This window comes from Schistocerca serialis, chromosome 6, assembly GCF_023864345.2.
Source record: "Schistocerca serialis cubense isolate TAMUIC-IGC-003099 chromosome 6, iqSchSeri2.2, whole genome shotgun sequence".
In the NCBI taxonomy this organism is placed as follows: domain Eukaryota; kingdom Metazoa; phylum Arthropoda; class Insecta; order Orthoptera; family Acrididae; genus Schistocerca; species Schistocerca serialis.
Genome location: NC_064643.1, coordinates 429,103,637 through 429,130,834, shown reverse-complemented (window position 1 = coordinate 429,130,834; position 27,198 = coordinate 429,103,637). Strand labels below are relative to the sequence as shown.

General features: G+C 41.4%; 1 protein-coding gene across 1 annotated transcript in view; it reads left to right on the top strand.

The window, feature by feature from the left end:
- The window catches only part of LOC126484903 (Down syndrome cell adhesion molecule-like protein Dscam2), a 505,795-nt gene that overhangs the window by 162,632 nt on the left and 315,965 nt on the right, over window positions 1–27,198 (top strand). Inside the window, exons 4-5 of the mRNA XM_050108503.1 lie at window positions 5,329–5,813; window positions 14,860–14,977. Of these exons, the coding sequence (XP_049964460.1) occupies window positions 5,329–5,813; window positions 14,860–14,977 (603 nt within the window). The remainder of the gene's footprint in view (window positions 1–5,328; window positions 5,814–14,859; window positions 14,978–27,198) is intronic.

Sequence of the window (27,198 nt, the reverse complement as noted above, 5' to 3'; positions counted from 1 at the left end):
GGGAACATATTTCTGCTTATAAATTCGACAAGAAATGAGTAGCCAACAACAAATATTTGACCCTGAGACTAAAAATGTTTTGTAAATGTACAAAATTCAAGTGTATTGTACAATATGGCTAAGATAAATATGTAACAAACAGAGTTCTTTGGAATGGGGAAGACACTTAGTGATTCAACAGCCTGAATAAAAGGCCGCAGTAGAAAGCTGCTCCGAAAGCAGAGAGTTTCACCACATACTTAAATGTAGCCAAAACCCTGTGGACGAAGAGAAAGGGAACACAGCCAAAACCAGCGTGAGGAGAGATATACGTGAAACATTCAACGAATCCAAAAAGTAAAATTCCGTATACCAATCTTGCACACAATCCTAAGAACATTTGGTCTCATCTTTAATTCAATAAACGGATCAAAGCAACTTGTCCACTCGAATGGCGACAAAGAGAAAGACTGAAAGCTAAATTCTTTTTTCCGAAACTGTTCCACAATGGAAGACCACACTACGATTCCTCCCATAAAAAGTCGTAGGAACAGCAAAACGACAAGTATAGAAATAAGTGAATGCAGGATAGAAAAAGTAACTAAAGCCAGTCGAGGAAAGGCGATTGGACGTGATGGGATACCTATACGATTCTACATAGGGTATGCGAAAGGATGCTCGTCCAGCAGCTGTTCCTGCAGGAAGTAAGGATTCGAAATGATATGGATATTAGGCGTGTCATTCTCGTTTTGAAGAACGGTTGTCTTACAGATACACATCGCTGCAAGCCAATGTCGCTAACGTCTGTTGTAGACAACTGGGAACAGATTTTATGCTCGCTTATTGTGTCTTTTCTGAAGACGAAAAATCTTCTTTGTAGGAATCAACAAGCATTTCGTGAAAAAGTTCTTGTGATACCCAGCTCGCTCAGTTCCTCCGCGAGACACAGAATTCAGTATACACCAGCGCCCTGGTAGATGCCGTATTCCTTGATTACCGGAAGGTAAACGATGCAGTTTAGTATTGTCGCCTAATGAAGAAAACACGAGCGTGCGGAACGTTTGACTAGCTTTGTGACTGCATTGAAGAGTTTCTGATAAATAGAACACAGCATTTAATTCTTAATGGAATTAAGGCGTTCCCAAAATGAGTGTTATAGGATCATTATTTTCCACAATATATATAAATGACGTAGTTGATAACGTCGGCAGCTTCATGACGCTGTTCGTGGACGATACCGTTGTACACAGTAAAGTAGTAACGCTATAAGATCATAGCGAAATAAAGGGAGACCTGCAGATGGTCGACGCTTGGTGCATGGATCGGCAGCTTACCCTCAAAATAAACACATGTAACGTTTTGCGCATATACAGGAGTAAAGACGTGTTGTTGTTTCCCTACAGCCGGCCGCGGTGGTCTCGCGGTTCTAGGCGCGCAGTCCGGAACCGCGCGACTGCTACGGTCGCAGGTTCGAATCCTGCCTCGGGCATGGATGTGTGTGATGTCCTTAGGTTAGTTAGATTTAAGTAGTTCTAAGTTCTGGGGGACTGATGACCCCAGCTGTTAAGTCCCATAGTGCTCAGAGCCACTTGAACCATTTGATTTGTTTCCCTACACAGTTGTGAAACAATCAGCTGAAAACAATCACATACACTAAATAAATGTCGTGTGACTAGGGCCTCCCGTCGGGTAGACCATTAGCCGGGAGCAGGTCTTTCGATTTGACGCCACTTCGACGACTTGCGCGTCGATGAGGATGAAATGATGATGATTATGACAACACAACACCCGGGCCCTTAGGATTGACATTCTGTCACGCTGACCAATCACGTACACTAAGTAGCTGGTAGCATGCGTGGGAGAAGTTTAAAGTAGAATGAGTACATGAAACTAATAGTAGGAAATGCAGATTCCAGACAGATTCACGGGAAGAATGCTCAGCAATAGTTATCCACCCACGAAAGGGGTAGCTTACAAAACACTCATCCGACCGATATTTCAGTATTTCCCCTCAGTCTGGAATACTTATCAGATAGCATTAACAGATAAAACAGTAAATATCCTAAGTAAGCGGTGCGTTCCATCATGAGTTCGTTCAGTATGTGCGAAAGTATCACGGAGATCATCCAACTCCGGTGACAGACGCTACACAAGAAGTTTTGTACATAGCAGTGGGGTTTAATGTTGGAAATCCGAGATTCTACGTTGCCAGAAAAGCCAGCCAATATATTGCTTCCTCTTACATACGGGCTGTTAGGGGTATAAATGCACATATTTTTGCAAACTAATAATTATATTTATGAGGAGACGTATGCCATTAAAGCTTGTTTTCCCCTGCGTAGCAAGCTAAGTGTCAAAGTGCGGACGCGTGAACGCAAAACAGTTAGTCGATACTGACTGGCATAGTCCACGTAATGGTGCAGTAACGATGGTGCCGAAAACAACACGTGGTAAATTCTTTGACGTGTTTACGAGAAGATGGTTCAAATGGCTCTGAGCACTATGGGACTTAACATCTGAGGTCATCAGTCCCTTAGAACTTAGAACTACGTAAACCTAACTAACCTAAGGACATCACACACATCCATGCCCGAGGCAGTATTCGAACCCGCGAACGTAGCGGTCGCGCGGTTCCAGACTGAAGCGCCTATAACCGCTCGGCCACACCGGCCGGCTAACGAGAAGACTGTAGGACGCAGAGAAAAATTAATTAACACACTGAAGTGGGTAATAACAGTACCAGTGATCACAATATCTACACTTATACCCGTAACACCCCGTATGTTAGTAGCGACCCGACCCGGCTCCACACGAGTAGCATTAATTATCTGCGACCAACCGACTTGTGTGCCGCAGTGTGTTTCGTTGGCCGGTCGAGTTATGTTAAGTTTTAGAGAACAACGTTAACTAATTAAATATCATCACTTCCATACAACTTATACAATGAAAGCAGCGCACAGTAGGAAAGTTGTCTGAAGGCATATATGTTGAGAGTACCGTATTGAATTGGCAATAATGGAAGCACATCATGATGTACACTGCTGGCCATTAAAATTGCGACACCACGAAGATGACGTGCTACAGACGCGAAAGGAAGAAGATGCTGTGATATGCAAATGATTAGCTTTTCAGAGCATTCACACAAGGCTGGCGCCGGTGGCGACACCTACAACATGCTGACATGAGGAAAGTTTCCAACCGATTTCTTATACACAACCAGCAGTTGACCGGCGTTGCCTGGTGAAACGTCGTTGTGATGCCTCGTTAAGGAGGAGAAATGCGTACCATCACGTTTTCGACTTTGATAAAGGTCGGATTGTAGCTCCGGCTGTCTCATACTAAGGGCCTGCAAGGTGTGCAGGCTCTGGGTTGGTAATAGGCAGTGTGGGGAAGGATGCGTCTCAAACAGCCTCTCCTTCTCAAGTGCCCTTACCCGCCTTCTAGAGGTGGAGCTGTTAAGCCTTCGGGCGACTGAAGGGCAGGGGCACGACGGTGTGCTGAACAACTTGTACACCGGTTCTGACGGCTGCATTTGCTGTGGTGGGATCCTGCCCCAAGTCGGCGAAGGTCACTCGCCTTGTCTTGGGCTCCGAGGCATGCTCTGCCAAGCCGGGGCGTGGTGACATGTCCCCGGTCAGGTTAGATGGGTCCAGACCTCTGAACGTCTGGGGAACCGGCCCGGCACCTGAGTAGGACCGGGTCCTTGGCCTTTGGTGGGAACCTGGGCTAGTAAGGGGCGAAGGACGGAGAGTGAATCCGCTCTCCCGGAATGCGGGTGGCATTCGCCGATAAGGGAGCGGGTGAAAACTATAGTGGTGTGGCTGTTGAAGAGGACTAGTGCGCTGTACCCACGGCGTGCTAAACCTGGCAGCTCAGTTATTGACAGCTCTTGGTCAAGGGGCGGGACCGGTGAGCGAGCTGCATGTAGCCTCCCCCCATGCCAGAGAGGCCGGTCCGGGGCAAGAGACGGGCCTCCATCTTTCACTCTCTTTGAATACGATAATGGCTGAAAATCAAGAGAGTGGTAATGTGTTAGATGCTTCCGGAACGGAAATCGAGATGAATTTGACAGTTGCTGAGCGACACTCGAAATTTTTGAAATTGCTGGACTCGAGTGTCAAAAATGGAAAGATTAGCAATGGTGCGATAAACCAGATAAGAGACTTTATTGCTAATTGGGCAATTGTTCACTCCCAGTTAGAGGGGAGAATATCGGAATTAGAAAAAGAAAATAAAAGGATTAGAAGTCAGCCTACTCGGACGTATGCTGCGGTCGCCAAAGCCCCAGTGGCCAAGGCGCCAACAGCAAAAGAGACAATTCAACAGAACATGAAAAAAGTAGCACCCACGGTCTTTATAAAACCTAAACCTGGCGAAGACATCAAAGCTGCTAAGACAGCTTTCGAAAAGTGTGTTGATCCAAAGAAAGATAAAATCAGGATCAACAGTGTCCGTACCTCTAAGAATGTGCTGATAGTAGAGACGGCCACGCCAGAAGATAGCCAAAAGATCTTAGGCAATAAACAACTAAGTGAGAAAGTTAGGTGTGAACCTCCACGAAAGCGTCGTCCACTCATGAGTCTATATGATGTACCTACATTTATGTCAGCGGACAGCCTACTTGATGCGATATATACGCAAAATTTTGACGTCTCAATGACTAGAAACGAGTTTGATGAAGAGTTCAAGCTACGTTTTAAAGTAGGGCCTCGAGGAAAGCTGACTGTACATCATGTTGTGAAGGTTTCACCGAACTTATGGAAAGTATTAACGCGGGCTGGCCGGTTGTACGTCGGCTACTCAGCACTGAACATTAAAGATTACCTGGCAGTACCACGCTGTACAAAATGCCAGGACATAAACCATACCAATAAGTATTGTACAGAACCGAATATCATATGTGCCCACTGTGGCCTGGCTGGACATATCAGGAAAGATTGTCCTAATTAGGACAAAGCAGCAACATGTGTACCATGTAAGAAACGGGGCCGTAAGTGTGGTGGACCTAAAGATTGTCCAACCCACCGAATGTTCTTAGATAGACTTATCCAAAGAACAGATTACGGCGAAATTTAAAGTGGTACAAGTCAATGCCATGCGCAGCCAGATGGTTGCACATGAGCTGCGGAAGGTAGCGGAACAAGAAGGAATAGATATTCTTTTGATACAAGAACCGAACTCCTGTGCGGGTCGAGTCCCTGGTTTTCCTGCAACAGCACAGGTGGTTTCCTCGGGTGGGAACCCCATGAGTGCAATTATAGTATTGAACAAAACTATTAAAACTACGATATTAAATCAGTTCTGTACTGAGCATATTATAGTTGTACAACTTAATTTGCTGTCTTACAGTATGTACGTTGTAAACGTCTACTGCCAATTCAGACATGACATCAAGATTTATCTTGATCAGCTGAATTGGATACTAAGAGTTTTAGCCGGGCAGGCTATAATTGTAGCTCTTGATGCTAATGCTAAGTCCCCACTCTGGCACAGTGATGTACAGGACGGTAGGGGTGCGGAGCTTGTTGATTTGATAATGGAAACGCACATGCATGTGCTAAACTTGCCTGGGTACCCCCCGACCTACTCAGGGAGGGCGGGTGCAACATCAAATATTGATGTCACACTAGCAAGCGAGAGGGCAGCACCCCACGTCCATAACTGGCAAGTAAGAGAACATCTAACTGTCAGTGATCACAACTGTATTACATTTGAAATAGCGTCGACCATCGCGGATGTGCCAGGTGAGTGGGTGGAACGGTTCAATTATGCTCGGACAGACTGGGACCGACTCGTGCAGGTGTTCAGTCCTCCTGAGTTCGGGGAGGACATAGGTAATATTGATGAAGCCGTGGAGGAGCTTGTGAGCTCCGTGCAAACAGCCATCACACTATCTGTACCTCGAATAGCGAGATACATCTGCAAGGAGTCCACCCCGTGGACCCCTGAATTGACTGTGCTTAAACGATCGGTCAGAAGGGCGCGAAGCAACTATCAAAGGAGCTTTGCCCACGACGAACGACAATACCACCTGCGTATTTATCGTCGTCTGAAGCAGAGATACAAGGATCAGTTAGACATTACAAGGCGCCAATCCTGGGAAAGATTTGTGAACGATCAGCTGGGAACAGACCCTTGGGGAGTTCCCTACAAAATCGTTCGAGAAAAAATTAGATCGCCCATAATGCTGTCTACGCTGCGTGCTGGGGATGGTAACACGACCAAGAATTGGGAAGAAACAGCAAGATTGCTGTTGGACACATTACTCCCAGATGACATCGAGGACCAGGACTCGTACGAGCAGCGAGAAATACGTCAGGCGCTCTCGATTCCGTATCTTAACGATACAAACGTGAGCCCTTTCACAGCAGAGGAGGTAGAAGCAACCATCTACACCTTTGCAAGGAAGAAGGCGCCGGGTCCTGACGGGATCCCTGTGGAGATCTTACAGGGACTCGCACACTTGGTCGCCCCGGCATTAAGTCGTATTTACAGCATCTGTTTACAAAGGGGCTATTATCCACTACAGTGGAAAACTGCGGAAGTTGTAATTATCAGGAAAGGCCCTGATAAAAATCCAACAGTGCCGAAATCCTATCGGCCTATCTGTCTGCTGGATGTAATGGGCAAAGCATTTGAGAAGTTGCTGGCTGACCGTCTCCAGAGTCATCGAACTCTGCATGGTATGAGTGATAGGCAGTTCGGATTCCGAAAGGGTCGCTCCACCCAGGATGCGATCAATGAGGTTTGCCGAATTGTTCACTCTGCGACATCAAAGTATGTACTTGGCATAATGATAGACATCTCAGGGGCCTTCGACAACCTGTGGTGGCCGGCACTCTTCTCTCGCCTAAGAGAGATTGGGTGCCCGCAGCTGCTGTATGGCTGTCTGGAGGCCTACTGTGATGGAAGGACTGCTGAGATAACGGCTCCTGGAGCCGTCGTATCTAAAAGAGTATCCCGTGGTTGTCCCCAGGGATCGGTGTGTGGTCCCATTTTCTGGGATATTAACATGGAACCTTTGTTGAACGTCCTGCAGCGGGAGACTGCAGTTCTGGGAGTCGTTGCTTATGCGGATGATCTCGCAATTCTAATAGAAGGTGACACTCGCAATGTGATCGAAGACCGATCACGACTGGCTATTGAACTATTAACCAACTGGTGTAAGAAGACTAAAATGTCCATTGCACCACAAAAATCGCTATATATGCTCTTGAAAGGCAAGTTGAATAGAGACCCAACAGTCAGAATTAATGGCCAAGCAGTGTCACGACAGAGATATGCCCGTTACCTTGGGGTATATTTAGATGAGAATTGGAGTTTCATTCCGCATATTGAGCAAATAACGACAAAGTCCTTAGCTCTGTTCAATAAGATAATATCAATTGGACAAAGAAGGTTCCATCTGCCGTCAAAGGCAATAAATATGTATCATAACAGTATATTGGCACCAATAGTAGGGCACGCATCTAGTGTGTGGGCCCACAGGTTAGCTCTGGTGCGGCCTGCCGCCGCTGTCAGGCGAATACAGAGGAACGTCCTGTTGAGATGCATAGGTGCATTCAACACAAGTCCAACAGATGCACTGTTGGTAATTATGGGTCTATGCCCACTAGACCTAATAATAAGGCAGCACGCAGCCTTCTACTGGCTGCACAAACAGAACATTGAAAGGGTGCAAAATATAATGGGCATTCCTCTGGTAAGCGTCAAAGCCATTCGTGAAAGAGTGCTTGACATTTGGCAGGACGAGTGGGATGGGTCCACTACAGGCCGCAGAGTCCACGGGTTTCTACCCACAGTGAGAGGAAGATTAAAGAACAAGATAATAAAGCCCTCACAGGGCCTAGTTCACTTCCTTACAGGACACGGTCCCTACCCCACGTACCTGCACAAAATAGGGAAAAGGCCAACACCGGAGTGTGACTGTGGTGCCCACGAAGGATCGCCAGAACACATAGTGTTTGAGTGCCCAATATACGAACAGACTGTCTCAGTAGAGAGGCAGCTTCTGCGAACAAGAATTGTTCACGAAATATTGACAAACAGCGAATTGTTCAGCAATTTCGCTAAATTGGTAAACAAAATCTCAAAGGAGGCCCAGCGAGCCTACCTTGGGAGACAGTAAGTGCGCTTCAGATCTAATGCGCAAGTGTAAATATGTAAATATTGCATTGTTAAGTCTTGACTAATAGTAGCAAGTAGTAGTTGTAGTTAGATCAGCATGGTGGTGGGGGGGAATAAAAGAGCAGTACAAATGGAGTGGTTTCTCTAGAAGTAGCGGCCCGCCTCCACGTGGCTAGGGACGGGCAACTCTCTGGCAGCGTTCCAGAGCGGCTAAGAGGCCGATGGTTCACATATACCGAAGCTACTTAATAACTAGATAGTTTGCATGCATAAATAAACCACTCCTGTAGTGCTAATACTAGAGATAGTTAGTCATAATACGCCCACTCAAATGTGTTAGAAAGTGGGTTATGCATGTTCCATAAATCTGGGGAAAAAAAAATCTGTAGCCTATCGCCATTGCGGTTTATCATTCGCGACATTGCTGCTCGCGTTGGTCGAGACCCAATGACTGTTAGCAGAATATGGAATCGGTGGGTTCAGGAGGGTAATACGGAACGCCGTGCTGGATCCCAACGGCCTCGTATCACTAGCAGTAAGGATGACAGGCATCTTATCAGCATGGCTGTAGCAGATCGTGCAGCCACATCTCGATCCCTGAGACAACATATGGGGACGTTTGCAAGACAACAACCATCTGCAATAACAGTTCGACAACGTTTGCAGCAGCATGGACTATCAGCTCGGATACCATGGCTGCGGTTACCCTTGACGCTGCATCACAGGATCGCCTGCGATGGTGTACTCAACGACGAACCTGTGTGCGCGAATGGCAAAAGATGATTTTTTTTGGGTTAAACCAGGTTCTGTTTACAGCATCATGATGGTCGCATCCGTGTTTGGCGACATCGCGGTGAACGCACATTGGAAGCGTGTATTCGTCATCGACATACTGGCGTATCACCCGGCGTGATGGTATGGAGTGCCATTGGTTACACGTCTCGGTCACTTCTTGTTCGCACTGACGGCACTTTGAACAGTGGACGTTACATTTCAGACGTGTTACGACCCGTGGCTCTACCCTTCATTCGATCCCTGCGAAACCCTTTATTTCGCCCGCATCTCGTGGTCGTGCGGTAGCGTTCTCGCTTCCCACGCCCGGGTTCCCGGGTTCGATTCCCGGCGTGGTCAGGGATTTTCTCTGCCTCGTGATGGCTGGGTGTTGTGTGATGTCCTTAGGTTAGTTAGGTTTAAGTAGTTCTAAGTTCTAGGGGACTGATGACCTAAGATGTTAAGTCCCATAGTGCTCAGAGCCATTTGAACCATTTGAAACCCTTTATTTCAGCAGGATAATGCACGACCGCATGTTGCAGGTCCTGTACGGGCCTTTCTGGAAGCAGAAAATGTTCGTCTGCTGCCCTGGCCAGCACATTCTCTAGATCTCTCACCAATTCAAAACGTCTGGTCAATGGTGGTCGAGCAACTGTCTCGTCACAATACGCCTGTCACTACTCTTGATGAACTGTGTTATCGTGTTGAAGCTGCATGGGCAGTTGTACCTGTACACGCCATCCAAGCTCTGTTTGACTCAATGCCCAGGCGTATCAAGGCCATTATTACGGCCAGAAGTGGTTGTTCTGGGTACTGATTTCTCAGGATCTATGCACCCATATTGCGTGAAGATGTAATCACATTGTCAGTTCTAGTATAATATATTTGTCCAATGAATACCCCTTTATCATCTGCATTTCTTCTTGGTGTAGCAATTTTAATGGCCAGTAGTGTAATATATTTATAATAAGTTTAAATATCGTATGCGAATCATGGGTTACGTGTGTGAGAGATAAAATATGTATAGGAGGTTGGCTGAGGTGACACATGCGAAATAAAAAAAATAAGGGTAGACGTCTATGACCTTCCATGCAAAGGATCGTGTCCATATTTATCTTTGATTCAAGGTGGGTGGAAAGCTGGAAGCTAAGTCATCTGATGCGCGCTGAAAGAACGTACTGTATGTAAGTTGCTGAAGTGGTTTTTGGAAAAAGTTTTATTTGTAGTATAAAAAATAAAAGACCACATATTTTGGATTCACATGTTTTTTCGCTACGCAGTTATTCTCAAACGATTGCAGGGAAATTATTGGTTAAAAACATTTGATTATCTCAAACCGTACATCTCACATCACAGCCTGATGATGAGGTGGTTATCTTTTCATTATTGGTCATAGTTATTACGATACTCCACAGCTGATTAACTCACTGCCCGTTGTTTGAAGAATTTGCAGTGAATTAAGTGTCCAAATTGCGATTGGTAATCTAAAGGAAGCAGAAACTGGCAGTCTAGAATTGTCTCATACAGTATTTCGAAGTGTGTATACAGCCTAAAAAGAAAAGGCGACATGTGAAAATTTGTGCCTAACTAGGATGTTCAATTTTTCTAGAACGGTTGTCTTAACCACCTCGGCCATCTTTTTCTTTCTTTTTTTACACTATATGTATTCAACTTATCACAATATTATCAGATACACCAAAAAACATTGAATGAATAACAGTCACAACCGAGAATTGAACACGGACCAGCAACTTGTCAGTCTAATGCCTTGACCGCTTTTTTTCTTTATAACGGGATGGAAAAAGAAAAAACTCGCTCAAAATAAGGCTCCATCTTGCGAACTTCACATTTTGTACAGCTTTTCCCATATTTTAAACTAAGAGACCCATTTCTTGTTGTGTAAGAATTTTTTTTTTTTTTAAACAGAAAAAAATTCTCTTGAAAACAAAATTCTTTTCTTGAAAGCCGGAAATGTCATCTTGAAAAGTTGTCTTTGAAAAACAGAAAAACTGTTCTTCAAAACGTAAGATCTAGTCCTCAAGAAACTAATGACTTCGCTGCGAAAAATTAATAAATCTTCTTTGAATTAATAAAGCTCTACATTAAAAAACTATGACTCAGCCCCGAAGGCACTGAAACCGTTAGACCACCACATGAGTGGCAAATTAGATCCGGCTTTCTGCGTTCGCGAGGCACTGCTGGTGTCCCGAGCTATTCTAATTGTTCGCTAAATGACAGTGGCATCATTTCCACAAGTTCCCTTTGATTCATCATAATTGGGACGGTTTGTACGAAATGTTTATAAATCATACACATAAAAGTTCCTCGTGAATCAGTGTATCTATTAGTCAAAACCACATCAAAGTCCTTACAGCAGTTTCTAAGATTAGCCCGCATATACAGACCGACACGAGAATGCTACTTCAATTTATGTATAGAGATATGGTGAAAAGTTCATGTAGGTAAATTTAGAGAGCGCACACGAAGGGTTACCAACAGTCAAACAATCGTTCTTCCCGCCCAACTTTCGCGACTAAGACAGAAAGACAGAAGGGGTGGAGTTGAGGGGGGGGGGGGGGGGGGGGGAGTGTCACTGTGGAATGGCACTTGCAGAACCAGTACCCTCTGCCACGCATCGTAAAGTGACTTCTGGATTGTACTCGTAGATGTCCCGATTCCTCCGTTCTCTGCATCCACTGCCATGCGAACTATCATGTTACTGTACACATTTGATAGTGTTAGTGGGACATTAACATTTACATACGTCGGATAAGAAAATTTGATACTATATTTAACGTACAGTTTACAGAGGGTTTAAAATATGCATTCCTACTCAATGTAGCGAGGAGGGTAGGGTGACTGATTGGGTGATGAATTATTAGAGTCGAGGAAGAGTAAATGAATTCAGAAAGTGAGCCACACGTATGAAAAAACGTTGTTCCCTAGGCAGAGAAATCCGCTGGAATTTTCACAGCGCAGAGTGAGTATGAGAAAGGCTTTATACGTGTGGAGAGTGGTAAGGAGATGTTGGTTTTAGTTTGTTGTGGGCTTTTTACTGGACTAACTGCATCGTACAGGAAACACATAGAAAACACCGCAGCAAGGCTGTTATCGTGTAATAACATCATAGAAACTGGTGCAAGAGCTATAACAGTACGGTGTTCTTCCTTAGGACTCGTCTACTCTGCCGCCAAATACTGTGCTCTAAAGTGGCTTAATAGTTCAAGGTGATAAAAGTCGGCGTTCAGCTAAGTGCAGCAGTCAGGGCAATAAAAGGTTGCCTCAGATATATTCCTCTTCTTCTTCTTCTTCTTTGGTTACCACCTCTAAATTACGCTGCTCTACCAGATCTTCGAAAACAGAATGACCTTTTCAAGCAGATGAAAAATTAATTTCTCAGTTCGCAATCCATTTTGATGTCACTGTACTTTGAATGACCCGAATAAAACACAGGCAGTCACCAATTATATTGGCAAGATTACTGCAAGCCCAGTAGATTTCAAATTGCGCAAGTAGTGGTCATAAATGTGGAATAATATTGCCCATGGGCAGTATCAGAGTCTCATAAGACATCGTACTAGACCAGTAGGCATGGAATTACCACGAAGAACTTGGAAAACAGTTAAGAGGGTCCGTACAAGCCATGGAATCTGTGAAGCAAGACTTAATCGTTGAGGAAAAGATTCATCTTCTCAATGTGACTGACAATGAACGTCAGACCATCAAACATATTGTAACAAGCTGTTTAAGACGAGCTTATCCTGGAAATCTAGAAGATTTCTTTGAAGTGACAAAGGCAGCCCTTGAATGGATTGAAAATTTAGATATGAATTTATAGATTTAGTTATAAAGTTCTATTTTATTTTATAAAATTAAGTTATTCTTGAATGTTAGTTTTAGTTCAGTTTGTATTGCCTTACGCTAAATAAATAAATATTGGATTGTGTGTAAGCGTCGAGTCTGTTTTTTTTCGTTCGAAGCTTAGGCCAAAGTACTTGAGTTACTTATATTGCAGTGCCTATGTTGTTAAAAACAACGATACAGTATCTTATTTATGTGCTCCCCTGAGCGGGAATTACATAATGTTTGTAGGAGTACAGATTGTGACGCAGAAACGACGACATATGAAGTCTGGATCTGACCGTGGGTAGTGCACGGATAGACGAGGTGGATAAGACGGCCGCTCTTGTAAAGCGAGAAATGGGATTGAGTCCTGGTCGGGCACAATTTTCGTTGTCCTCATTCCCTTATACAGTTGGTGGTTGTTCGTATTCGCAACTGCGTATATATTTCATATACTTGAGTTATTGTTAAAGGTATTTTGAATCCATCTTCGTAACTACAGAAAATGCGTGTTTTATCAACAAACGCGTTTCCTTTTATTAAAATAAAGCATCATAAGTGGCCTGTAACGAAACATATTTTGAATTTTGCTGGCGATAAGATCGAGATACAGCCCAGCACAAAAGATGTGGATTTTATTAACGGTCTTTGATATTCAATTTTAGCTCCCACCGTAAAACACCGTCTGCTTGCACGTTTTTTTGGGTATTCCTTCGTTTGACACTTTTTTTCACCTAATCCCACATTGCTTTTCAGAACTACGCATTTCTTGATGCTAAACACAACACAATGTAGCCCCACTACTGTTTGTTTCCATCTTTCTGGCTAACATTTTCTCTGTGTGTTTTGTGTGAGTAGTATTACCGAATTAACTGCTAGTTTTCCTTTGCTCTATAAATGTTCTCTTTCTTTGTTATTTGTCAGACGCTTGTGTTACGTCTTTTAATTACGTTACTGTGTACTTACTTAAGGTTTAAATAAAGGAATAGTGACGGAGTTCAAGATCCGAATGGTGATTGGTAGTTGGAAATTCGTGGTAAGTTCTATGGGACGAAATTTCTGAGGTCATTGAAAAATGGTTCAAATGGCTCTAAGCACTATCTGAGGTCATCAGTCGCCTAGACTTAGAACTACTTAAACCTAACTAAGAATACCACACACATCCATGCCCGAGGCAGGATTCGAACCTGCGACCGTAGCAGCCGCGTGGTTCCGGACTTGAGGTGATCGGTCCCTAGGCTTACACACTAGTTAATGTAACTTAAACTAACTTACACTAAGGACAACAAACACACACTCATACCCAAGGGATGACTCCTCGAACCTCCGACGGGGGGAGCCGCGCGAACCGTGGCAAAGCGCCCAGACCACACGGCAACCCCGCGCGGCGAATGGTGATTAGCGGGAGGGGGGAGCGGGGGGGGGGGGGGAGGATGGTGGCGGGGAGAAGGAGAGGAAGAGTGAGCAGTGAATGCAGCCGCACGGGATTAGCCGAGCAATCAAAGGCGCTGCAGTCATAGACTGTGCGGCTGGTCCCGGCGGAGATCGAGTCCTCCCTCGGGCATGGACGTGTGTGTTTGTAGTTAGGATGGTTTAGGTTAAGTAGTGTGTAAGCTTAGGGACTGATGACCAAAGCAGTTAAGTCCCATAAGATTTCACACACATCTGAACATTTTTCAGTGAACACAAAGTAGGGGAACTGAGAGTGAGTTGGTAATGGGATGGAGGAAAAGGTATGAGGAATAAGGGATGAAATAAAAGGGCGGGGAGGTAAAGCGAGAGAGCGAGGTATGCGAAAGAAAAAGCTTCGTTTTCAGTTTTTTTTCATTGTGTGAGTTTTTCGGTTATTTTATATTGTGTCTGGTTTGCAGTAATCATCTGATGATTAAGTAGTGTACGTTAATGCTTTGTGTTTGTGAAAGTATTCCTGAAAAGGGTGGAGATGTCTGTCTTTGCTGATTTTTATGACCGTATCTTTCTCTGCTGTGCTTGGCCCGTTGAAGGCGGTCTGCAAATACTGAGTGGTTTGTACTGTATTTCCATGCCCTGAAGCTAGCTGGATAGTACAGTAGCAGGCAGAGCTGAGATATTGCCAGAGCCTGTTCCGCTTGCTGAGCCGCGGTGCCCCGTGTGTTGCAGAGCCGGACGGCAACATGCAGCCCCGCATCGAGCACTCGGCGGCCAGTGTGGTGGCGCGCGCCGGTAGCCCGGCGGACCTGGTGTGTGCCGCCCAGGGCTTCCCCCCGCCCACATACAGGTGAGGGGCGTCGCGCTGACTCGCCGCAGGCTCGCTCTCTTAGCCGAAACGATTTGTTTACTCAAGGCATTTATCTTTTCAGGTAATTTTCTTCATCTGGTACACACTTCGAAGACGCTGAAAATCATTTACTTAACGTGGAAAGTTGTCAGTTTCAGAACTACTTTGTTGCTCCGTCGATTCTAGTTATAATTGTATGTTCGGGACTACATTGCACTACGCTAGTCGTATTCCGTGGATCCTGTGGATGGTTGTCCCTCGGATGTGCAAAGACTCGAAAGACAACATTTTATTTGATTTAAACACAGTACAGTTAAATGACTGTACATTACGAAATACTGTTACGTTTGGTTGTTGCAAAAGTTCATAGCCATTTCGTTATGCAGGTCGTTATACCAATTGTTATGGATTTATGTATCGACTGTCATTTATTATTTGTAGTTCACTGTTTCCCTTTAAATTTACGTACTGTCATTTTGTCATTTGGAGATAGTGAGTGCAGCTGTGCACGCTAGAAAATGGAATACCAAGTGGAGAAATTCAAACATTTCCGACGTATTACCCTGTTCGATTTCAGTAGAGGGGTAACAGCAGCGGATGCAGCCAGAAATACCGGGTGATCAAAAAGTCAGTATAAATTTGAAAACTTAATAGAGAGGTAAAAATTGACACATTTGCTTGGAATGACACTGGGTTTTATTAGAACCAAAAAAAAAAAAAAAAGTATTGCTAGACGCGTGAAAGATCTCTTGCGTGCGTCGTTTGGTGATGATCGTGTGCTCAGCCGCCACTTTCGTCATGCTTGGCCTCCCAGGTCCCCAGACCTCTGTCCGCGTGAGTATTGGCTTTGGGGTTACCTGAAGTCGCAAGTGTATCATGATCGACCGACATCTCTAGGGATGCTGAAAGACAACATCCAACGCCACTGCCTCACCATAACTCCGGACATGCTTTACAGTGCTGCTCACAACATTATTCCTCGACTACAGCTATTGTTGAGGAATGATGGTGGACATATTGAGCATTTCCTGTAAAGAACATCATCTTTGCTTTGTCTTACTTGGTTATGCTAATTATTGCTATTCTGATCAGATGAAGCGCCATCTGTAGGACATTTTTTGAACGTTTGTATTTTTTTGGTTCTAATAAAACCCCATGTCATTCGAAGCATGTGTGTCAATTTCTACCTCTCTATCTACATTATAACGTGATTTATTTAGTTTTCAAATTTATACTGACTTTTCGATCACCCGGTATTTTCGCCGTGTATGAGGATGATGCCGTTGGACAGAGCACGGTAAGAAAATGGTTTTCGCATTTTAAGGAGGACCTTTTTGACATTAGTGACTCTGCAGGTTCACGAAGACCTTCGGGGTGTGGTGAAGATCGTTTAACGCATTAATCCACAGTGATCCACGTCAGTATACTCGAGAACTGGCTAGTGTAATGGACCGTGGTCATTTCACCATCGTGCGAAAGTTACATTCACTGGGGTGTATTGATACCAAATGCTCTAAGCTAAAATCACAAAAATCAGCGGGTGGCCAAACGTGCATCTCTGCTTGCTCGCCATCAATTGACTTGTGAACAACCCCGAAGATTCCCGTTCTGCATCGTTACTGGTAAGGAGAATTTGTGTCTTTATGCTAAAATAAGGAAAAGAAAGGAACAAAACAGCAACTCCCCGAACAAATATCTGTGTGCATCCATGAAAGAAATTGTTATGCATCTGGTGGAGCAGCGACGGTGTGGTGTACTACGAATTGCTTCCCTAGGGTGTAGTCATCAAGCTGATATTTTTCAACTACTGAGACGTCTTCCAGACGGAATCCAACAACGACGACCAGCTGGCCTGGGTGAAGTGTTGCTACTCCAAGGGAATGACCGCCTCCATCCTGCTAGACTGACAAAAAACAGGGTACAGGAGTTGGGTTGGGAAATGATTCCGTATCCACCTTGATCGTCTGATCTTACGCCCACAAATTTCCACTCCCTCCTCTATCGAACAATCTTCAAGGAACTTCCTTTCCGAATGAAAATGCGTTCCGAACATGGCTCGACGAGTTCTTCGCCTCAAAACCAAGTGATTTCTAAAATTGTGGAATAGAAAAGTTACCCCAGCATTGACAGACTGTTGTAAATAATGAAGGAGAATATATTTTTGTTACGGGTATCTGTTGTGCCAAACCAATAATACAGTGCCAGCTCTAATTAAATAACTTGAACATTATACTTATCACTTGTAACCTCCCCACACAAAATCGTTAAATGAAAAACATGAAAATGAAGCCAAATATAACCTCCCAACAAAATTAATGTCTAATAAGAATGCAGATTGGAGGCAAAAACCACACAATAATATTAATTAATTAAATAATGAACCATGAACCGTATCTAACATCTCAACAGAAATAATTAAACCTGATAAATTTCATAAGGGCAGCAGCGCTGACCTTCGGCCCTGTATTCTGAATAAAAAAGCAAAAATTCTTACCTCAATAAAAACTGCATCATAAAAACTGCATCTATATCTGCTCTTATTTATCGACACAGCTTCGTGCAATGCTGGCGTATATTTAATTTTGATTCTTGGAGGAAATGCATAGAATATTCTTTAAATTGAAATGAATGTTTTTCTTTAAAAGAGTTACTTTATAAAAAATTATTATTGGGGCATTTTGAACAAATTAATTACAATCAACATACATTACTAGATGTGCGCAATGCTGCTTCATTACCTTCTACAACAATACATATTGTCCTGAATCGTGACCAGAGTCGCGAGAAGAACACGCCGTCGACGCATGCCGACGCCTGCTCAGTACAACCGTCCACTCGCTACCACTACTGCCGACTGACCACTACTGCAGACTCGCGCAGACTAGCGCAGACTGACTTCTACTGCCGACTCGCTACACACTAGTACTGTCGTCTCGCGCGGTCAAGCGCAGACTAGCAATGATAAATAACTCTCTGGTCAGAGATTCTGTCATGCCTCGCCATCGCTGGTAATGAATACATACGTGTTTCATAACCCTCCACTGGGGGCGGCAAAAATTTGGCAGCGATGGTGAGTCATTTGGACTTGCCATGAGCAACAAATTTTTGTTAACTAACTAACTTTACAATCACAGAATATACAGATATATAGGTGTAGAACATGAAGTAAATATAGTGCACATGCACCGAGTACAGAACATATCAGGTAATGACAAAAAATATATGTACAATGAGTACAGAACAAATTAACAAATGACATAAGTGCACATGCACTGTAGTTAGGATAGGAAAGGGAAGGATTGCATCATGGTTGTAGCACTTTAGGTTGCACGCAGCTGCACTGAAAGTCCATATCTTTCTACAGAAGCACAACACCAAGTGAGACAATCTGAAGTTCTTTTCCCAGAAGTATTAATCAGCGTAGCCAAGACACTGAAATGTCGTAGTAATATTCCATGTTATCTTTTTGGTGGTACATTAGGTACACCAAACAGTGGGACCATAATAGCATCTCCATCGCTCACGGTGGTGGACAGTATGTCGTGTCAACACCACGTTCTTGTAAGGTACACCAACGTAGAATTAGTGCAAAAACCAAATATAGTGCTCCATGATCATGAGGATATACAGGACAAACGGATATTGCAGTAATTCCAGGTAATTAGGTCAGAAGGTGAAGGACATTAAGTCACATACTAGTCTTCATTGAGAATTACACTAATAGTTGGTGGCACTCATTGCCCAGTTATTGAACATTTCTGTACATGTATGTAGTATTACAGAATTATGTTCATGTGTTGTTTTACAGAGAACATTTGCACTCATTGCCTAATTATAAACCATCAGAAGTCATCATTGAAAACAGGAGCTAATAAGTGGCATAGTTTTACAGAATAATGTTCATGAGTCGTTTTACAGAGAATATTGGCACTCATTCCCTAATTATAAACCATCAGAAGTCATCATTGAAAACAAGAGCTAATAAATGACATAATATTACAGAATAATGTACATAAATCGTTTTACAGAGAACATTGGCACTCATTCCCTAATTATAAAGCATTATATATATATATATATATATATATATATATATATATATATATATATATATATTAAGCAATGCATTGCGTTGGGTCATTACTAAAGAATGAAAATATTTGCTTTTGAGTTGTTGCTGCAAATGAAGATGTGTAACGTCATTCGTCATGAGTCAGCTGTAGCAAGATTATGAAACAAGTAGAGTATATGTAATCACATTCATAAATGACATAGGTTTAGTGAACAACTGCTTATAGCACATTAATTTCATAAATAATTTCTCCTGCAAAAATACAAAAATGGATTATTAAACTGAAAGAAGAAACGCATTTTATGCTGAAAAGTAGTGAACTTCGAATTAACAGGTAGTGAAACGTGTATAAAAAAAAATGTGTTCCCTAGCTGTCCTTTCCAAAACCTTCAGTCATCATACTACGCAATATAACACATAATGTCAAAACGAACTGCAACAAATACTAAAATAACTACATAGCATAAATACATAACTTCAACATTATCCTCATCTGTAAAGAAAAAAAAACTTCATTATCCATCACTTCATTATCTATATTATCATAACTCCATTATTATCATCACCTGTAAAGAAAAACTTCATTATCCATAGTAGCATATTCTTCATCATTATTCATCACCATTCATTATCATCTGCAAAAAAAGGTCACTTCATTACTCATTACACAACTATTCCTTATTTCTAGCATATTTCATCACTAAAACTAAGATGTGTAGTTCTGTCTGACAGCCTGCATCAATCGCCTTGTATTCTCAAAGAAAAAATTAGTTAAGACTGCTATTTTACGATGTATATAGTATATTCTTGTTAATGCTTGTTAATCCTGATCCATTTACTCTTCCTCATGAGGTTTTTTTTTGCATCTTCTTTTGTTCATTCCGAAGGTGAAATTCCCATTTCTGTTTAATTTATTTCTTTTACACGTTATTTCTTTCTGAAAATGATGAACAAAGATTAATGTCTTGCATTTAATTCATATACCCATTAGATAAAAACTGGTTTATAGTAGCATAATTTAGCATACAGCATAGCATGACAGAAAACGTAATATGTCAAAAATATAGATATTGTTCAGAGGCAAAAATGTACCCAGTGTATCACAATGTAGCAGCAAAAATAAAGAAGTAAAGTAGTCACGATGTTGAGATATCATAAGGCAAAAATGTCAAAGTCAACTGGTGTTTGCTATACCTTAACTATTTCATAGTGCATACAAACAAAACAGCAAAACAATCGTACATACATAAAAAATGGAAAATATGCACGGTCTAGGGTGTATAACGACAGGAAAAGCGACCTGCTAACCTTACCTTGCCGGGCACTTGCCAAGAAAAAATACGACAATCATCAGTAAGTATTGGTTGGTTGGTTTGTGGGGTTAAAGGGACCAGACTGCTACGGTCATCGTCCCATCAGTAAGTATTCATGTGAATATAATTGCATAAGTGGTCATAAAAATTAGCAAATGGCATTACAGCATGTTAAATCATAAAGTGTCTTCATTCAATAAAAGGTTTGATGTTCGATATGTGGTGGTTTCCTTTGGTTTTTCTGGTACTCAAAGTTTCGACATGTACAACATTGGGGTGAGGAATGCTGCGAATCCGATATGGACCTGCGTATAGAAGCTCAAATTTACTGCATTTACTCTTTCCTTTGTTGGATAAATAGTGTGTACGTACTAATATCTTATGTCCAATGTGGAATTCACGGCGTGTACAAACCTGTTTTTGCTGTCTTCTCCGGCGCTCTGCGGCACGTTTGATGTTGTTCAGCGCAATGTCAATTATTTAATGGTTTCGTAGTCGACGAGATGTAGGAAATGTTACTAATTCTTTAATTTTGTTGGGTGGTTCAGCATTTTTCAGTATAACAGACGGAGATAGCATAGTAGATTCATTCGGTATGGAATTAATTACATCTTGGAATGAAAGTATGTGTATGTCCCAATCAATATGTTTTTTATGGCAGTAAATTCTACACAGTTTACCAATTTCTTTCATTAATCGTTCACAAGGGTTCGAGGAAGCATGGTACCTGGATATATAGATCGTAAAAATGTTTCTAGCTCGTAACATACGTGTCCATATAGCAGATCGAAACTGTGATCCATTGTCGGAAATTACTTTCAACACATGCCCTACATGAAATAAAAAATGTTTTACAAATGCTTTCGATACAGTTTTAGCAGTAGCTTTGCGTAACGGAGTAAAGGTAACAAATTTTGAAGTGAGTTCAACAGCGACAAAGATGTAGCAAAAACCTCTATTAGTTCTGGGAATCGGACCAAAAATGTCTACAGCGGCCATATGTCTCAATTTAACAGGTACAATGGGGTATAATGGAGGAATATGTGAAGTTGTGTCTGACTTAGCTTTCTGTCAGATTTTACATGACGCTAAAACTCGTCGAATACGTTTCTCCATGTTGGTAAAATAACAGTTCTGTCTCAGTATAAGAAAACATTTTCTGGCTCCGTAATGTGCGTAACTTAAATGAGTATACCACATTAATTTGTTAACAAGTTCATCAGTAATGCATAATAACCAATTGTTGCTGTCAGGATGAGAGCGGCGAAACAGAATGTCATGGCGTACAGTGTAATGGTTTCTAATCGTAACATTTTTCCTATCTTGCCAGAGGTGTTTAATCTCTTTCCACACGTTGTCTGTATTCTGCTCTTGTGCTATGTCCTGTAATGACGACGAAATGAAATTTTCAAATGCAACTTGTTGAATGTACATGACGCAGAAATTTGCTTTGCAGAAGTTGGTTGCGATGTCTTGTTGAGAGAACGAGATAGTGCGTCTGCTACAACATTTTGTGTGCCGGGAAAGTGAACAATTGTAAAATTAAATTCCTGTAGATAAAGTTTCCATCTACTTAATCTGTCGTGTGTAAATTTAGCCGAAAGTAAAAATTGTATCGCTCTGTGGTCTGTGTAAACGGTGGTATGTCTTCCATAAAGAAAGTGCCTAAATCTCGCAAAAGCCCAAACAACACATAATGTTTCAAGTTCTGTAACGGAATAATTTCGTTCAGCAGGTGACAAAATGCGACTTGCAAATGCGATATTTTTAATTACTGTAGAGCCATCTTCTTCAATTTCCTGAAAAATATGTACACCTAAAGCGGTGTCAGAACTGTCGGTGGCAATGGAAAAATTTCTGGTAAGATCTGGGTGCGATAAAAGTGGTGCATTCAACAAAGCGTGTTTCAGGTTCATAAATTCAGAATGTGCTTGCTTATCCCAGGACCAAATAGTGTTTTTACCTGTCAATTGACATAATCTAGGGGTGTCTAAAGCAGAGTAATGAATAAATTTACGAAAAAAGTTAATTAAGCCCAAAAAAAACTGCGTAGTTGTTTCTTCGTCGTAGGAACAGTAATGTCACGTAGAGCCTGAAGTTTTTCCGGGTCAGGCGTAATGCCCTCTGCCGAAATTACATGTCCAAGAAATTTTACAGAAGTTTTGCCAAAGTGCGATTTACTGAGATTAACTGTGAGTCCTTGTGCACGAAAAGTTTGCAACAGTCGTTCAAGAATCAGATTGTGTTCAGACCAGTTAACTTCTGCAATAAGAATGTCGTCTACGTACGTTGTGATTCTGTCTTTAAGTTCTGTCGGAAGTATTGTATTCAAACCGCGAATAAAAGCTGCAGAAGAAATAGTTAAACCGAATGGTAATTTACAAAATTGATAACAGTCACCAAAACAGAGAAATGCTGTGTACTTTCTGCAGTTCGGATGGAGCTGAATTTGCCAAAATCCCGATTTCAGATCTAATGTAGAATAAATAGCAGTACCATGAAATTTCTGTAGAAGTTCTTCTAGTGACTGTGGGCGATCTGTTTCATTAATAATAATGTCATTGATGTGACGCGAATCAAGTACGAGGGGAAGTGAGCCATCCTTTTTCTTAACAATATGGAGCGGGTTTATGTACGGACTAACTGCCGGTTCAATAATTCCTTGGTCAAGCATAGCTTGCAATTCTTTCTTAACTTGTTCTCTATGAATATATGGAATGGGATAATGCTTGGCTTTAAATGTGTCGTGCTGTTTGACTTGAAATTCATACATGAAACCGGACATAGTACCAGGAACGTTGTCAAAAACTGGAGCTTGCTGTAAAAGAATTTTGTGTAGTTGCGTGCGTTCGTCGTCTGTATTTGCACTACTCTGTTTAACTTTATCAGAAATCGTCTGTATTACGTCATAGTCGGCTTCGTCTGGAGTATTATAGTTGTGTACGTACGTATCTGTGAACAATGTGGAATTACAGTCTATGCTACGTGATACGGAAATGACCTCTGTCCGATTAATTGTTTGTTCTTCTGCAGATAATGAGTGCTGAAATTCTAGAGCTAGTTGTACATTTTCATCCTTTAACATTAAATAGGAGTTTTGAAAGTCAATAATTGCGTCGTGTTGTACCAGAAAATTCGTACCTAAAATAACGTCTGTTGTCAATAAAGGAACAATCCAAAAATTTGAGTGAAATGTGTGACCTGCAATACAAAATGATAAATGTGTCTGTAATTTAACATCTACGCCTTTACTCGATACTGCTCCTTTTACTTTCGTTTTGCCTAATGGTAACGTAGGATAGGTATTCTCTTTGTTACACTCGTTGAAAGTTTCTTCATTTATAACTGACATAGGTGATCCAGAATCGATTACTGCCGAAAATTTCGATGATCCAATTTTAATTTAGATGACAGGGTGTGAAATGGTTTTTTGAACGATTGGTCTTTCCTGCAAAAGAGTGTCTCGGATGTCGTCAAAAGTAATAACATTTTCGTGAACAAGATTCTGTGTATCTGAAGTATTGTTTACGTTGCTGGAAGATGCAACCTGTGCTGTATCTAGTCAAATTCTATCTGACGTGTTATTATTTTCGGGAGGATGCTGTGGCATTTCGCCTATTTGAACTGTTCTGTTATTTCTTCCAGACGTATTACGCTCTGGATGATACCTACTGTCTGGTTCATTCATGAGAATATGTTGTTGCTGATCATTTTGTTGCTGGTAAGACCGACTGTTATTAAACGTATGTTGATAATTGTGCTCATTGTTTTTACGTCTGTCGTAATAGTCATTTCTATACGGTGCATTGCGATAGGAATTGAAATAGTGTCTTTTCTGTACGTAGTTATTTCCTTGTTGCTGTGCGTTACTATTTGTTGGAGCTGAGACTATACGTGCACGCGGTGAAACATTAAAGTCTGGCTGACCTTGAACACTGCATTGTTGGTTAGGTATGCTAACCGGCTGGCTTTCATGCTGTTGCGGAGAAAAACCTCTATTGTTACCAAAATGTTTTTGCTGTTGCTGAAAATTTTGATGATACTGATAATTAAAATTTTGTCTGTTATTATAGTTCTGGTGGTCGTCGTTCCTGAAGCGTCTATTACCTTTGCTATTGAAATTACGTGGCTGATCGTAATTGCTGTACGTTTGTTGACCTTGGTTATTATATGAAAACTTTTTGTTTATAAAGGAATAATCCGATTGCTGCACTTCCAAAAGCTGTAACAGATCTCTGAATGCCGAAATATTTTCTTTCTGCTTACGCGTTAAAAGTGACACTCTTAATGATCGTGGCAATTTAGAAATACATAATTGAATAAGTGCAGATTCACTATATGGTTCACTTAAGTACTGATTTTGTTGGACCATGTGCTCCAAAAATTGCGTGACACTGGAAAAATTTGAGTTCTTATAATTCGGTAAACTAATTAGTTGATCCTTAATTCCGCGCTGTGTCGTCTTCGACCAATACGCTGACAGAAAAGCATTCTGAAACTCTTCTACCGAATAGCATTGCCTCGCGATCGGTCTCATACGAGTTGCCGGTTTGCCTTCCAAAAAACTGCAGATAAATTCAAGTTTATGTGTTACGGGCCAAGTCGGTAGAAAAGCAAAGCTAAATTGTTGTATCCAATCCAGTGGGTGAATCTATGTTCTGTCATTTTTAAATACTTTAAATTTTCTCACTGATAGAAAATGATTGTAAACAAAATTATCGTCTCTGTATGAGGGAACAGGTTCAAGATTGTATGAGAATCTGTTTGACTGTGACTGTTCGGTATCTAACTCACGTACTCTCTGTAGATTACCTGAATTATACTGGCTGTGTGAGTGTGAGAAATGTTCGGAATTTGCCGTATGCTGTGACGTGTTATTAACTGAAATATTTTTTATCTCTGTTACCTCTTGCTGTAAACTTGACAATTTTCTACGTAATGTGTTATTGGACGAATCGATCTCATTGATTGTCTGCTGTAAATTTTGAAATTCAGGTGTTTGGTTAAACAAAATCGGTGCAGTATCGTCTGATTTGCTGTCATTATTACTTTCGATAACATCAATACGACTGGCCAATTCATCATATTTTTCAGTCAGTATTTTTACCTGATCATCGTTTTTAGTGTCAGAAGCATTAATTTGTTTTTGTATTTTACTTGTGGTTTCGCTCAATTTTTTAACGTCTGCTTTAATGACATCGGAATCCTGTGTTAGTTCTAATTGTTCGAGTCTGTCTGTCAGAAATTTCATCACATAATTCTGTGTTCAACTGTTTAATGGTATTAATTTCGTCGGACACTGTAGCAATATTGTTGTCTACGTATGTTTTTGCTTTCGCAAACAATTTACGTTTATCTTCCGGCCTCTGTGCGGTGATTGTTTCCATGACTCGTCGTTTTACTTTATTCTGTTCCTGCATAAATTTACGGAAACGCGTATTACTGTTTTCTAGGTGGTGATTAAAACGCTCGTCAATTTGACTGTTTTGTTGATCGAATTTTGCGTCTACCTTTGCATCCAGTGTGCGCGAAAGTTCTGCTGTCATTAATTTAAACTCCTCGCGTAACTGTATTGTGTTTTCAGAGCATTGTTTAGCGACTCCACTAATTTCGTCTCTAAGTGTTTCTGTTGTAGCTGTTTGCATATCCCTTAATTCTTGAGCAACAGATCTAATTTCTTCGCTACTTTTCTTAGCACAAGCCTCAATTTCCACACGTAACTGTTCTTTACTATCATGACATTGCGAGGCAATGGCTGTAATCTGTTCACTAAGCTGTCTGGAATTTTTGTCTAATTTTTCATTAAGGTCGTTATATTTTTCATTAAGTTGTTTGAAATTGTTATCTTGTTTTTCATTAATTTCATTAATTTGATGTTTGAGACTTTCACTAAGTTGTTTGTGATTGTCGTCTTGTCTTTCATTCTGTTGTTTGGAATTTTAATTAAGTTGTTGTTTGAAATTTTCACTAAGTTGTATCATTAATGCCATGAATCGATCCATGTCAATACTACTTAATCTATTCATTTGTCACGTTTTGTGTGACCATTTGGTCATTCTGTAACTTCTGAAAGCGTTTGCCAATCGGATGTGCACTATCGGTCACTACACCGGAATTAAATAAATCTGTCGTACTTTCAGTACACTGATCATTTTCATTAGAAAAATTTGTCTGTTCATCACGTGAATTTTGCAAACCGGTTGTGTTAAGCTGGGCAGCGCTCATTGCAACAGAACGCCCCGCGTCATCAATTATCGTAAAATTAACAGAGGACACAATTGAATTTATTTGCTCATCATTAGCAATAAAATCATTACCAGTGATCAGCACGCACTGATTGTCCGAAAAGGCAGGATTGTCATCATTACACTGCGTGTCGCAAGTACTATCGGTCAAGTTATTTAAGTCGGTTATTTCACTCATTATACATCGCGATGTACTATTAACAGTTTTTCGCGGCATTTTTCTCAAATCAAAAAATCAAAATTATTCACAAATGAAACAAACACAATGCAAAATGCAACAAACACAAATACAACAAAGAGCAACAAATTGCCGATGATCTGTGGAAGAAAGATTGATAAATTAGAAAATGCGTTGCGCCAGATGCTAATTATATTAAGTAAATAAGAGCAGATATATGACTACTTCTCAGAAGATTCACAAAGAAATACGATCCTGGTCCGGATGTCGCCAAGTGTAACCTACCCATACAAAATCGTTAAATGAAAAACATGAAAATGAAGCCAAATATAACCTCCCAACAAAATTAATGTCTAATAAGAATGCAGATTGGAGGCAAAAACCACACAATAATATTAATTAATTAAATAATG